Source organism: Clupea harengus, chromosome 10, assembly GCF_900700415.2.
Source record: "Clupea harengus chromosome 10, Ch_v2.0.2, whole genome shotgun sequence".
NCBI lineage: Eukaryota > Metazoa > Chordata > Actinopteri > Clupeiformes > Clupeidae > Clupea > Clupea harengus.
Genome location: NC_045161.1, coordinates 13506610 through 13521011, shown reverse-complemented (window position 1 = coordinate 13521011; position 14402 = coordinate 13506610). Strand labels below are relative to the sequence as shown.

General features: G+C 43.6%; 1 protein-coding gene across 3 annotated transcripts in view; it reads left to right on the top strand.

The window, feature by feature from the left end:
• ccdc50a (coiled-coil domain containing 50a) overlaps positions 1 to 12445 on the top strand; it is a 28449-nt gene extending 16004 nt beyond the window's left edge. For 2 of the 3 annotated variants that reach the window (XM_031575445.2, XM_031575447.2), the window contains 7 exons: positions 546 to 1412; positions 1981 to 2114; positions 2556 to 2609; positions 4519 to 4629; positions 4804 to 4883; positions 5875 to 5984; positions 6415 to 12445. In XM_031575445.2, the coding sequence (XP_031431305.1) occupies positions 546 to 1412; positions 1981 to 2114; positions 2556 to 2609; positions 4519 to 4629; positions 4804 to 4883; positions 5875 to 5984; positions 6415 to 6434 (1376 nt within the window). In that variant the 3' untranslated portion in view covers positions 6435 to 12445. The remainder of the gene's footprint in view (positions 1 to 545; positions 1413 to 1980; positions 2115 to 2555; positions 2610 to 4518; positions 4630 to 4803; positions 4884 to 5874; positions 5985 to 6414) is intronic. The other variant, XM_031575448.2, reaches the window with a different exon arrangement.
• The last annotated feature ends 1957 nt before the right edge of the window (positions 12446 to 14402 follow it).

Below are 14402 nucleotides of genomic sequence, written 5' to 3'. Positions count from 1 at the left end.
CTCGACCTGTTACCTGACATTCCAGTTTGATGACCTCACGCTGAGAGAGGTGTTCTCAAAGTGCTCTGCCCCTCAGAACAACCAGGCCAGGGATTATCTTCACCCGCGTGCTCATCACACAGGGCTTGAACTGGTTGGTTGGGTAGTTTGGTGTTATGTTTCAGGTATTCGTGTTTACACTCTGTTGTCATTGTTGACAAACAAAGTTCAGATAAACGTATTTGTACGTACGAAGCACGAACACCACAAAACCATCCCATTTTCCCACTCCCATATTTGTTACACTTTCATTCATTTGTATTCGCGTCAGGTCTGCATGTTCAGGGTCTTGGGTCAGGCTCTTGGGTTTAAAAAGTGTCATGTCACCGGTATTGTGTGAGCGTTTTCATGTTCATGTAACTTATTCTCACAGGTGACTAACCCATCATGACTACTAACTCCCCTGGCCTTGTCTGTCTGTGTCTACTCATTGGCACACTCCTCCATCCCTCCTTCCAAAACACTCTCCCTCTCCTTCTCCCTTTTCCTGCCTGCTTCTTTCCCAGTTCATCGCATCCCCTCTGACACGGGCTACCCCTCTCCAGAGAATAGCCGCAAAAAGGCCTCAGACACCGGGCGGAGGAGGTACCCCGAGTACGACCCGCCCGAGCTGGGGGGTCCCCGGCTCCATGCAAGCCCCGGCAGGGACAGGCATCAGGACAGGCGGGGCCGCTACCCTGACCACTTGCCCCCCGAGGGCAGGGAGAGGCAGGGCGAGCACAGGAGGGGCCGAGGCGCCCCGGCCGAGGAGCGGGAGGACGAGCCGGTGGTGCGCCGGAAGGAGAGACCCCTCCGACCTCCACCGCCCAGCTACCCCACAGAAAGAGACCGGGATCAGGAGAAGGACAGGGACAGGAGGAAGGATAAAGAGAGGGATAGAGATGGATGGAGGGATGGGGAGAGACCCAGAGAGAGGGCCAAAAGCCGCGACAGGCTGGAGATGTCGGAGTCCGATAGGGACCGACACAGAGATCGAGATCGTGACGCAGAGCGGGACCGACATGGACACAAGAGACAAGAAGAACTAGACTGGTCCAGAGGCAGAGATGGACACGAGACCAAAGATGTCCATAGAGGCCGAGGCAGAGACTGGGAGAAGGAAAGGAAGAGGGAGAAGAGGAATCACAATGGTCACACGAGGAGCGGAGAGAGGGATCAGGAGGAGCGCACGGGATCCTGGTCCGAGGACGAGGAGGCCAGGAGCCGCCTGCGTCTCCCCTCGGGGCCCAGTGATGTGTTTGAGGAGCCTAGCAGCTCTCGCTCCCCCAGGAGGGGGGAGAGGAGGGAGACTCTGGACCTGGACGATGATGTCCAGAGGGTGCGCTCTCAATCTAGGGAGCTCGACTCCCTCTCCAGCTCCCCTCTGGATAGAGGTATGGGGTACCTGAGTGAGTGTGTGTGTGTGTGTTTGGGTGTATCACCGTTTCCTACGCTGGATCACCAGGTGGTGGGGCTTCTTGTAACAGAAATTATGGTGACGAATTCCAGATTCTTCCTTCTCCTCCTCCTCTTTATTGGGAATTATGATTTTCTTTTCTTTTCTCCGAATCATGCCACATGCTTCCCATTGACCAACAAAACACTTGTCGGTATCCATATTTGTGTTGAATGTAATACTGGCTAATCAGTGTGTGTGTGTGCGTGTGCGTGTGCGTGTGCGTGTGCGTGTGCGTGTGCGTGTGCGGACAAATTAGTGTGTGTTCTCTGTTTATAACTTCTCTGTTTTTTCCGAAAATCTCTGGTTTCCTCCCACAGTTTACCCCCCCCCTTAAGCACCCCTACCCTTCCTTCTTCTTATCATGTTATACTCTGTCTCTTTGTCGCTTGCTCGCTTCCTCTGTCCACCTCAAAGCTATTCTTTTTTTCCCCTTCTCATTATTGTTTCTCGCTCTCTCTCTCTCTCTCTCTCCTTTCTCTCTCTCTCTCTCTCTGCCCCTGCAGGCCGTGGAGGTCGAGGGGAGTTTGGCGTGGTGGAGGCGCAGCAGGGCCTGAGCCGGATGGCTGTGCGAGATCAAGAGCTGCAGGAGCTGCGGGACCTGGAGGTGGCGCGCCTCCTGCAGGAGGAGGAGCTCAAGGTTGGAGCCCCACAGTGCCCTCAGCAGGGCCAGCTAATGACTGCACGACATTCGTTTTTTTTTTTTTCTGTGTGGAGATTTCAAAGGCAGTCTAGCATAGCAAGACTTGGTGGAAGAGGGACATCCTACAAATAGATTTCAGTACCACACTCAAGACAACATGTAACCATAAACTGGATGACTGAAATTGCATTTACCACTGCAGTAGAATTCATTAACACAGTCTTCTTTGTCTTTCACAGTCTTTAGGTTTTATTTGTTCACTTATGTGAGGGGGAAAGTACACAACCATTGCCCCTTACTCATTGAGCAGTGCATTGTCAGTGAAACCAGGGCTTCCACAGATTACAGGAAGGGGTTCAACTCTCACCGGATAGATATGGGAAACACCATGTGCTCTCATGGTGCTAACTCATTTCCTGCCCTTTGTGTTGTTTACAGGCCAGTCAGATGGGCAAGCGCCACGCCCAGGCTGCTCAAGTGGCTCAGGACGAGGTAAGGATTCATTCCTACGAGAGACATGTGTTCAGTTCAATAATAGACACAAAAGGTGAAAAAAAGATTGCATTGAGGATAAATATATTCTAAATATTTACATTTACATTTACATTTAGTCATTTAGCAGACGCTTTTGTCCAAAGCGACGTACAAGGGAGAGAATATTCAAGCTACGAGCAATAGAACCTGGTGTAACAATAAATAAATACTACTTTACATAAGAAATATAACAAAATGAAATAAAAAAGAAAGAAAGCAGTGCAGAAATGTAACTGCTGTAATTGCAAGTTACTAGTCGAAGTGCCAGTTAGGACGGGAAGTGCTCTCTGAAGAGTTGGGTCTTCAAAAGCTTCTTAAAGGTAGAGAGGGACGCCCCTGCTCTGGTAGTGCTGGGTAGTTCATTCCACCAACGTGGAACTACAAATGAGAATAGTCTGGACTGCCGTACTTGCACAGACGGCAGTGCCAAACGACGCTCACTAGAAGAGCGCAGCATCCTGGGTGTAACATTTGCCCTTACAAGAGCATTTAGGTAGGTGGGAGCAGAACCATCAAGCACTCTGTAGGCAAGCATAAGTGACTTGAACTTAATGCGAGCAGCTACAGGCAGCCAGTGGAGGTCAATAAGAAGCGGGGTGACGTGTGCCCTCTTCGGTTGGTTGAACACCAGACGCGCCGCCGCGTTCTGGATCATTTGTAGTGGTTTCACCACGCAAGCTGGCAGGCCCGTTAGGAGGGCGTTGCAGTAATCAAGGCGGGAATTCACCAAGGTTTGCACCAGCAGCTGGGTGGCATACTGGGTTAGGTACGGCCTGATTTTGCGGATGTTGAATAGCGCAAAGCGGCAGGACCTAGAGACAGAGGCAATGTGGTCCGTGAAAGTCAGTTGGTCATCAATAATGACCCCGAGGTTTCTTGCTGTTTTGGATGGAACAAGGAGTCAATATTGATGCTGATGTTGTGGTGGATGGCCTGTTTGGCTGGAAAGACCATCAGTTCCGTTTTGGCCAGGTTCAGCTGAAGGTGGTGGTTTTTCATCCATGTGGATATATCAGCAAGACAGTCCGAGATCCGCGCCGAGACAGTGGTGTCCTCAGGAGGGAAAAACAGAAACAGTTGAGTATCATCGGCATAGCAATGATAGGAAAAACCATGCGAGCGGATGATAGGGCCCAGCGAAGTGGTGTAGATGGCAAAGAGAAGTGGTCCCATCACCGAGCCTTGGGGCACCCCTGTGGTAAGGTGGTGAGGTACAGACAGCTGACCTTGCCATGACACATTGAACGAGCGCCCAGTGAGGTACGATTCAAACCAGGAGTGCGCCTTGCCAGAAATGCCCATACTTGACAGTATGGACAGAAGGATGCGGTGGTTGACTGTATCAAACGCAGCTGATAAATCAAGCAGGACGAGAGCTGAGGATTGAGCTTCAGACAGAAAAGCTGATTGTGAGGTTAGGGTTGTACACATTTAGACTTAGTTGACCTTCAAAATACTTCCTGATGGATTAACTGGATTGGTAGAGTAATAAATTGTCTTAAGCCAACATGAAGAGGTTAGATTTATCTGCTGTTTGAGCTTGATGAAAACTGGACGAAGGTCAAATGTATGTCTGCAATGTATATCTCCCAGTGTTGGAGAAAATCCTGTGATATTCTGCCTACATATGGAACAACAACACATTTATTTTAATTTTAATCGGGTGATGGATATTGTCCTACCATCATTGCTGAGCATGATTAAATTGCATGTGCATATTGTGCCCTAAATATCTATATTTAAATAAGCGATACAAATGTCAGCAGGTTTGCCATCTGTCCGTCTCTGTTGTGCGGTTAAGCGGTTGTGCTGTAATTTTTTTTTTTTGGGAAGAGGCTGATGTGTAATTTGGCTTTGATTGTTAAAGGAAATTGCACGGATGATAATGGAGGAGGAGAAGAAAGTCTTTAAGAAATCGCGGGACCGAGAGCGAGAGAAACCAGCCATGGACAGGAGAAAACCAGAAGGCGACTGGAAGGTAATGACATATGGCCTAACTCTACATTCAGACATTTACATCCCAATACGCACATTTTGCTAGTTACATTATTTAGGTGATTTTAGTTTATTCTAAGTGTATTGTATTATGATTCTCACAGTTCAAGTGAAGATGTTAAGTGTGTGTGTGTTTGTGTGTGTGCGTGCACTTCAGCCAGCAACAGAGGAGGTAGTGCGACCCAGATCACGAGAGGAGTATGACCAGCAGAGAGCCCGCAATCATAAACCATCCAGGTACTCCCTACACACCTGTTCTTAAAGATGCACACACACAAATACACATCTACACTCCCAACCAAAACACAAGCTGACTACCCTGTGGGCCTCATCCACTCACAGCAGAAAAGGTTGAATCAAGTGAAAATCTGGAATGATAAAGGATAATGTGTCTATACAATTATAGAGGCCATGCTATTTATTTCTACAGCATTCTGACATGCAAGTTCTTCCTTAGCTCTAAACATTTAAGAAGGGAACATTTGGGGGGGGGGTGTGTAAGTATATCATCACTCTACAGCTCACCTTCTCACCAAATAAATTACATTTACATTAAGGCGTTCATAACCAACAGCATTAGCAAAAGCTGCTTGCAGAGCTTTATAGACATACGTTTTGCCAGGGGATAATATAGTAGTTTTGTTGTGTATATATTCATGGATCGACGGGAGAGTGTAGAGTAGACAGGGGGTGAGTGGGACAGAGATGGGGAGTAGGTAATAACCTCAGGCCAGGCTGTGGCCTGTTTTTTTCTGCAGGAGTCTATGCATCTACTTTGACCTTGGCAACCACATGGCTTTGGATTAGTTTAGACATTTTAACTCCGTTAATCCTTTAATGTCCTCCTCCCACCATTTAAGCTAAATTCCCTCATGTTTGTCCCCATATATGTATTGTAATAAATCTCATGCCATGAAATGGATGACAAACAAACCAATCCAGTTTCCGGTGGAAAGAACTTCACTTTTTCTACACTGAATAGCACAGCTGTAGTAACACAGTTGTCCCATATAAAGCCAAGCTTTATATCCTCCATTTTGCCAAGTTGAACGGTGTAAAGAATGGTGCAGGTTCAAGAAGTCACAACCACATGTGCCATAGGGCGGAAAGAAAACATTAACGGAAAAAAGAGTTTCAAATGGTGCTTAAAACTTCCTTGGGTTCTATTTGGATTCTCTTCTCCAGACTGCAGTCAGACTGACAGCCTGCGTCTCCTTCTCTTCCCCAGGCCTGCCCGTCCCCGCACACCTGACTATGAGAATGTGGAGTCTAGTTATGGCTACCCAGAGCCCCATTACCCTCCACGGCCCGCCACCCGACCCGATGCTGCCTACAAAGGTGAGTCCTCCAACCACTTTCAGTGACTAAATCATGGAATCTTTTAATTTTTTTTACTTTGACATCATGGTGTATCATACAGTTTTACTTGCATAGAATATCAAGAGTGACATTTGGCTAGCAGTAGGTGCTTACAGCAGTCATGCATTGCTGTAAAATTAGGTGAAGAAGAGTTAAAAACCTGAAGTATGAGCTGTGCACTGTAGATTATGGCCAGCCCTTTTGGCAGGTGTATAAGGAGTCACTGTTGAGAATGGGAACACATGACACACCACAGTAGAGAGCCTACAGCTGTGCTTGCCTCCTCTGGAATGGCTAGAGGCAGGGATTATGAGAACCATATAACCGATTGACCTCTCAATCCCTCCCCCTAACTCCTCTCTCTCTCTCTCTCTCTCTTTTTCTTTGTCTCTCTTTCTCTCTCTCTCAGGTTCCTACTATAAGCAGTGATGTAAGCCCCTGCTGCTTGTGCTGAATTCTACTTCCTCTTTTTTTTTATTATTATTATTTATTTTATTGTCTTGTTTGTCACTGTACCATGGTCAGAGGTGGCTAGGTCCTGTGCTTACTCAAAACATGAGAGATTTTTCCCATCATGCCTCTCCCAGGCTGACCTGCTGGACCTTGGGTAGCTTTCTGAAGCATTGCTGATCTTTTTTTTTATTGTTTCAGTTCTGCCTTTTTTTATGTTGTTATTCAATCAGCTCGACACCAAGAGAACAAAAAATGTCGATCCTACTGTCCAATCACGGCATTCTCTGATCATGGAAATCATTGAGACTCTAATGAGAGAGGAACATTGATGATCTTTTTTGTTGTTGTTGTTGTTGTTGTTTGGACGTCTCATGGCTTTGTCTGAACACACTCACACTGACAACGAGTACACAGGATGCTGTTTGTGTTTGTGTGTGTGTCTGTGATGATTCTCTCCTCGTGGCCATTGATTTGGTGTTGGTCCAGCAGAGCCTTGAGGATCTTCTAAGTCACGTCTTAACCCGCACTGGACGGAGTTGGGTCCTGGATTCACCTTTTTCAAGGATGATATTTTTTTTTTGTGTGTGTGTTAAACACAACAACAAAAAAAGAAGACGAGAAGAAGAAATTGAATTTTCAGGATTATTGGTCATTCACTGTATATTGAACCTGAAGAGGTGCGGTCGTCAATGGACACTTTGACCTGGAGTTCACAGGTCACGCTTGGTTGTTGTCTGTATATGTCTATCAGTCTTTCTCTCTCTCTCTGTCTCTGTCTCTACAGAATGCATCGCTACTGCTACTGCTGTGTTTGTGTATGCATGCGGGCTGAAGGTAAACTCCAAAGTGTTTTATTATAGCTCAAGAGTTTGAGTGTCAAGGTATTTTTTTGTTAGTTTTTTTCTCCTCCCCTCCACCCTTGATGCACACTGTAGAGCTGAAGCTAAAAACTGACCATGGAGAGCCCATATCCAAAACGTGGATTTTGTTTGTTTTTTTTTACCATGAAAATTCTGCTCTGAGTTCTCAATCTCCCTTCATTCCGTTTCGAGCTCTTGTTGAACAAGCAACAGCAGTTTGCAATATTTGCATGGTCCGTATACAGAGTAACCTCAGCTGCAGGTATTTGCAAAAAGGACATTCTTTTTTCTTTTTTTTTTTTTATAGGAAAGAACAACCACTTTCATATATAAAATACTAAGGCACTCATTTCAAGCTGACAAAAACATCAAAAAGGGAATTTCACAAGCATTGGTAGCTAGACCTGAAAAGGGAATACAGCCATGATCCATAATACAGGCGCAAATGCTTGTGTTTTAATGCGCACTCTGTGTTAAACCATTTCTGCCTTTTGGCATGTGTGATCCACCACACTTGTATATCACGTTTCTCATGTTCATGCTCTGGGTACATTTTGTTCATTGACATTCCAACTTCTGTGAGGCCAAAGGGATTGTACTTCCTGTCCTGTGCATTCCCGCTCTGCACTGCAGGGAGCAGGAACTGGGTTCCTGTGGCCAAAATTAGCAGCTAAATGAAGATGTACTCACAGCTCATTTATCAATGCTGCCATGCCTCGGAAAGGCAGACTGTTATCAGAGCTTGTGACAGAGAGAGAGTGTGTGTGTTGGCACATCTGTGGCCATAGTGGTTGATGCAGTCTCTTGTATGCTGTAGATAACATGGTTGCAAATATGCTGTTTCCGCAGTCAATTTGTAATTTGATTCATTTATTTGTTGTTGGTAGAGTGTATTGATGACTACCATGGACCCCTTTCCGCTGAAGCTGAACTGCATTTGATGCATTTCTGCAATGCATTTTATGAGCTGTCATTAATATGCTGCATAGACATTTTTGTTTCTGATAATTAAATTGGCTCTACGGGATTCGTGCCAAAATGCTCACTTTTTCAGGGATCTAATTGTGGCGGCAGCTTGTCAGGATTGTCAGTTGTCAATCGTTCACCCCAGTAGGTGGTTTTTCACATTCCCTTGTTTGTTTGTGTTTTTTCATCTTTTTCCCCCTTTTAATCAGGACTTCTTTGGTTATCCTTTGGGTATGATTGATCATGATATTGTTCACAATATTGTATCTATGTATAACTCCATGTTTTTTGTACATGACTAATTAAATGGGCATCTGATTCCATCACAAAGAATTATCTGTACTGTAAGTTATCTGTCCTTTCTGTTTTAGAGAAAGAAGGATTGCATTGATGTGATTGTCCTATCCCAAAATACAGTTCTCTGACCTGCCACTACTGCTGATTTATATATTGTTTTCTTTTCTGTTATTGGGGGCCAAGCAGTGAAGCTGCGCAGGCACTGATTTGTGTTTCTATCTTTTCTGAATCATCTTCTTCTTCTTCTCCTTCTTGTTCTTATTCTTCTGGCTAGGGTGTTTTATGGCAGCCCCTAGAACTTTATGGGGAAAAGTTATGAAGTTTGGCACACTTACTGGGGACGGTCCCCTGACTCAGTTCACCCAAGTTTCATGTCTGTGCTCTAGCGCCACTGATAGGTCAAAGTTGTTGGTGGATTTATGCACGTAACTTTTGAACAGTATGCTTGATTTAAAAAAATAAAACAAAACAAAAAAGCTCCATTGGGTTCCTTGGATCAAGCCAAGTTCACTGCACCCTATAATGTACATTTCCGCCATATTGGATTTTCCACCATCTTGAATTTTATGAAATTTCACACACCACAAAGTTTGTCCAATCTTTACCAAAATTGGTACAGATGATCTTCAGATCAAGCCTCACAGTTTCATTTGCTTTGCTTCTCGATTTGTGAAAGTGTTTGTCACAGCTTATTAAATTTGGCTGCAAAGCCATAGAGGAGGTAATATCTCAGTAGCACTTTGACTTATCAAAAACCAAACTTTGTACATGGACTCAGTTTCCCTTTCTGAGTTTGTGCAAAAAGGTTGGGTGCAAAAAGGTGTTTTGGCTAATAACTGATGGTGTGTATATATAATAAATACAGGTAATACAGTGGGAGGACCCAAAGCTGAGACATAGCAAATTGTCATGGCAACCTAATTGATGCCACCACTATGCTGGATTTTATGAAAAGTGTCAAAAATGTTTTACAGGCCTCACCGTTTTTTTATTTTCATCACAATTTGCACAAATGATCTGCAGACCAAACCTCACAAACATATTCATATGGACCTTTGACTTTTTAAAAGCATTCGTCCGTCACAGCAAATTGAAATTTGGCAGCAAAGCCAAGAAAGAGGAAGTGAGGTCTAAGCAACTCTTTGATGCATGCATGTTTGACACCAAACTTTGTATATGGACTCAGGAGCCCTTCCTGAGGTTGTCCCGAAAATGTGCATCATTTGACCACTGAGGGGAGTTGTACTAGGCAAAAGTTATGATATGTTTGCCTTAAAAAAATGTCTTTGCTATGTTTGGTGATATCTCGGAAGATCCCAAGGATCCCATCCCATGAGAACCCATCATGTTGACCAAATTTATGTGCCCGCCATATTGGATTTATTGAAAACCTTTTAAAAGTTCTCAGCAGCCACAAATGTTGTCGAATCTTGTCACCAAATTTGGTACAGATAATCTTCAGACAAAGCCTCATGAAAGTAATCAGATGGAGTTTTTATTTTCGAAAGTCATTCAAACCATTCTTCCATTACAGCCTATCGAGGCCGACGGCAAAGCCACCGAACAAGAAGTGAGCTCATATTGGCCAGTCTTTGGTCAATTGACATGAAACTTGCTGTGAGTGCTTACAGCCATGCTCTTCGTTTCCATGACAACTGTGCCCTGTTGGGTTGCTTGGCCCCCTCATCACTGCTTGCAGCTATATTTTTGTCTGTTTGTCTTTAAATACAACTTTTATGGGCATTTTTAATATGTACTTTCCAATCCCAACAAAGTATAGTTACATCAAGTATAGTTGTAAAAACCACAATATTTTTCATGCTGTTCGACCTTCAACATCACCTGAGGTTGTAAGGCTTTATTGTACTATCAGGTCGGACTCAATGAGTTGAGCATTAAGATAAGCGGGATTAGCAATGCTTAAGTGGGGAAAAATAAATAATGTACTGTATATGACTGCTGTTATCCATTTCAGGCAGATTAATTCAAGTGGACTTCACACTGCAGACTTAAGACACCCCCAGAGAGCCTTAATGCTTTTTTGATGTCCATGCAAGAGCTATCCATGATGGTTTTGTAGCATTCCACCAGTGCCTCGTTTCATAAGAGGAAAAGGGAGCACTGATTATATAAGCCAGTAGGGCACTGGTTTTCCCAGAACAGCATGTCATTCGTTTCCCACAATTTGACCCTTCTTAAACAATTAATTTGTCTCAGATCTGATGTTAGTTATCCAGGACACCACCCCTTAATGTTGTCAATTGTGGTTGAAACTCATACCCCCCCCCACCCCCCACCTCACCTAACCACCATCCTTCCTTGAGTCACCAGAGCGGGGTGTGACAGGTTGTCATGACAATGGGCCTTCTTGCATACTCTAAGCTCAGAGACAGCCTTGAAGTTCTGGGCACATTCCAGTCATTTCTTGTGGTGTTTTTTTAAGGTGATCTTAATTATGTTCTTTCTTAATGTTGGGAAATATATACTGTATTTGTATGCAATGGGATATTCAATGGTGTAAAAATCATTTATATGCCACAATCTGTTTACCTTTGGACTGAAAGCTGAGAGTTTGGAATGATGGTGTTTCTGGAAACTGATTTGCTGGTTATCTGACTGTCTTATAATACAATGTTTGAATCTACTAAATGTATCCATTTAAATCTGAAGTTTTACATTTTCCATGAATTGGGAGTTTGTTCTTGTGTGTGTGTGTGTGTGTGTGATTTTTTTTTGTTTTTTCCCAGTGGCTGGCTTGTTGAGGAAGCTTGGAAGCAGCACCTCACTCTCTTGTGCATGTTTCATGTTGAGCTGTTTGAGCATGCTAGAGACACCCATCATCCTATGGGTGCTGACTTAGATTTTAGTCACTTCAGTGAATAGGCCAAGAGAATGAATGAGTCTCACTTCAGATGTAGTTAAATCACACGCACAGTTTAATTACTTTCAGTGTCCTCCAGGGGCAAATCAAGTACTCAATCATCTGAAGTCAGTTTTGACTGTAATTAATATAGGTTCAAATGGAATTGATATCCCCAACTGAATTTCAGCTGAGCACAAACCAAGAACAGTGGGTTCTTTTTAACGGGGGCTTCGTCAGTTTACAGTATATTAACATTTAAAATCATGCAGCCTCCTCTTTTTTTCAGAGCATTGTGGAACTAAACCTTTAGCATTAGCATGACAGGCTAATGCCACTTCATAGCTTTGGGGTAACTTCTCAGGCTGACATGACCGCTAGTGTAGTAGTAAAGTTGTTGGATAGTAGTTTGGGCCACAATCCTTTAGTCCTTCTCAGTTTTAGGCCTTTATCAGGCTGTTGTTGGTACTTGTATTAAATGCTGGAACAAATGTGTTTCATGAAAAACATGGCTGTCTTGAGCAGAGTTTCTTCCTCTGTCTCCAGCATTGTTCCCTCTTTACAGTGCAGGTTCATTGTCGTAAAGCACAAACCTGCTCTTATCCCAAGACGCTGGGGTATATCAAAATACTGTCTTGTTTCTTTAACTGTGCTGACTAAATGTGTGTATGATTGGTGTTGGTATCATTGCCATAGCAGACAACATGAAATTCAAGTGCCATTTTGTAAAATCCAATACTCTTTGTTTTGGGGAAGGGGTGACAGTGACTGGTTCAAATTATTGTAGTGTACAATGACTGGAATGATCACGTGTTTTGCAAATTGCAACCATTAATCTTTATTTCTCGTAAGATTCAAACGATATTTCCATATTTATTTTTTACATTCACTATAGTATATACACTATAGCAAATTACTTGGTGAATTAAGGATTTCAAAACAAGATTGTAACAATGTTTTGGCTGCTTGGAGCAATAAAGTAATGCTGCTTAGCAGAGAAACAGCTCTTGTTTGTGCGTCGTCCTGCATTCTTTCTGTGTTATATGTGGGGAACCATTGAGACAGGGCTGTGACAGGAGAGATCTGGTTCACCAGCATGCCTGGCATGTCTCTGAGTCCTTGCATGTAGTACCGCCCTGAATTTAGCAGCCCTCAGAAAAGTTACATCACCTCTCCTCTCCTTGTGGAATGGTGCCTCCTAGTGCTTGTAAAAGGGATTGCATCATGCTTTTAAAAAAATACAATATGGCAGTTTCTTGAGTGCAAATGCTGTTTGTGTGTGTCTTGTCCTCTGAGAAATCTTAAAAGCAATGGTGTGTGTGTGAATGTTTCTTGTCCTTGGTAAAGTCACTCCTGAACGGTAATGTGGGCATGGCAAGTTATCATGCAGCAGTGGGATACTTCAACTCCATACTGAATCGCCAGGGTGGTGCCATACCACACACACTACCAGAAACAATGACTGAAATCAGGCGTGCACATCTCAGACAAAGCTTCTAGCTGTGTGTGCAACAGTGTCTGGAGTTGTGGAGTAACGCGCAGGGCTGACTCTGGCTGCTGTTGCCCCTGAAATGAGAGCATTTATTTATTAAATTGCACATTGTGGTATAGCAACACAGAGTCTGCATTGCCCTTTCGAGGGCCCTTCATACAACATAAGGAGAAGTTAATTGCTTTGAATAAGCAGTATGGTGTGTAATGATCTGTGAGAGAAAGCCTAATAACAGCAAGTCTTGTCTTGAGTGAGGTGGCCATTCTGCCATGTGAGCTATTCAGAGGGGATAGTCCCACCACACCTGTCCAAGTTCCACAGCCTTTCAAACTGTACAGTAATTTGTGAACGTGCAGTATGTTTGCATACTCTAAACAACACCTTCATTATACCATAAGAGTGAGAAGTCTGCCTTTTCTTTCTACTCTCTGAACATAATCACATTCAAACATAGTATGATCGTGGATTATTACAGGGGTAATGTAAATATGCCAGAATTATTGTCTTGCAATATGTAAGTCCTAAACGTAATAATCTAATTTAGCATTTCCTGTATGTGCTCTCTACACCTTATCCAGGTAAGGCACATTTCCCTTTGTCACCTTAAGAAGTTTGATTTCTCACTCATCTTAAATATGGCACAAAGATAAGATTATTCTATATCATGGAAACAATTCCCTAGTTCTATTGCCAAGAAAGTTTGGAGAAAATGTTCTTGATGTTGCTTACCTGGAAGAGTGGAAGGTTGCAGGTATAGGCATAGGCTTACTGAGATCTGGATCCCCAAACACTTGTTTCACGTGTTGAAACATGGAATAACTACACACACCCTCCTCTCCCTCGTTCAGAGTAACCTAGACCTTTCCACCCACCCTTTGAAAACAAGTAAAAAACGAAAAGAAACGTATTGTGAAACTTCCTTCTCGAGCTCTTCAGGTGTGGCAGTGATGTCTTCTGACTCGTACATAGAATGCACTGTGGAACAGTCCTGCTTTTGCTCGCTTTAATTCATGCGATTGACTTCTCAAGTATTTTTTTTTTTTTTTTTTAAACCACTCGCTGATGAGCCGGAGGCACATCTTCAAGAAAAACCGGTAGAGAGGGTCAGCAGGGTGTGTCTCGGTTTAACTCGTTCTGGCAAGGCATGAGCGTGTGAAACAACTTTGACAGATAGCACTTTATGCTCTCGTAATGCCTGTCACATTTACATTTCAGGGTTATGGCTTCTTTCGCAAGATAAGATCATTAGATTTATCCCATTTCAGTAGCCCACTACCTGCAAATTCGTTAAGGAGGAATGACAATTGCATGACATGCTATGTATTAATAAGTTAATGTAAGGTAACCATGTGAGATGTTTTTGAACCACTGAGAGACATTTTATCAACTGGCCCATACAGTGATCTGTAGATGGCTTAGGCTGACAAAAGTCATTTTACATTAGTCTTTGCTTCACTTTGAATACATTT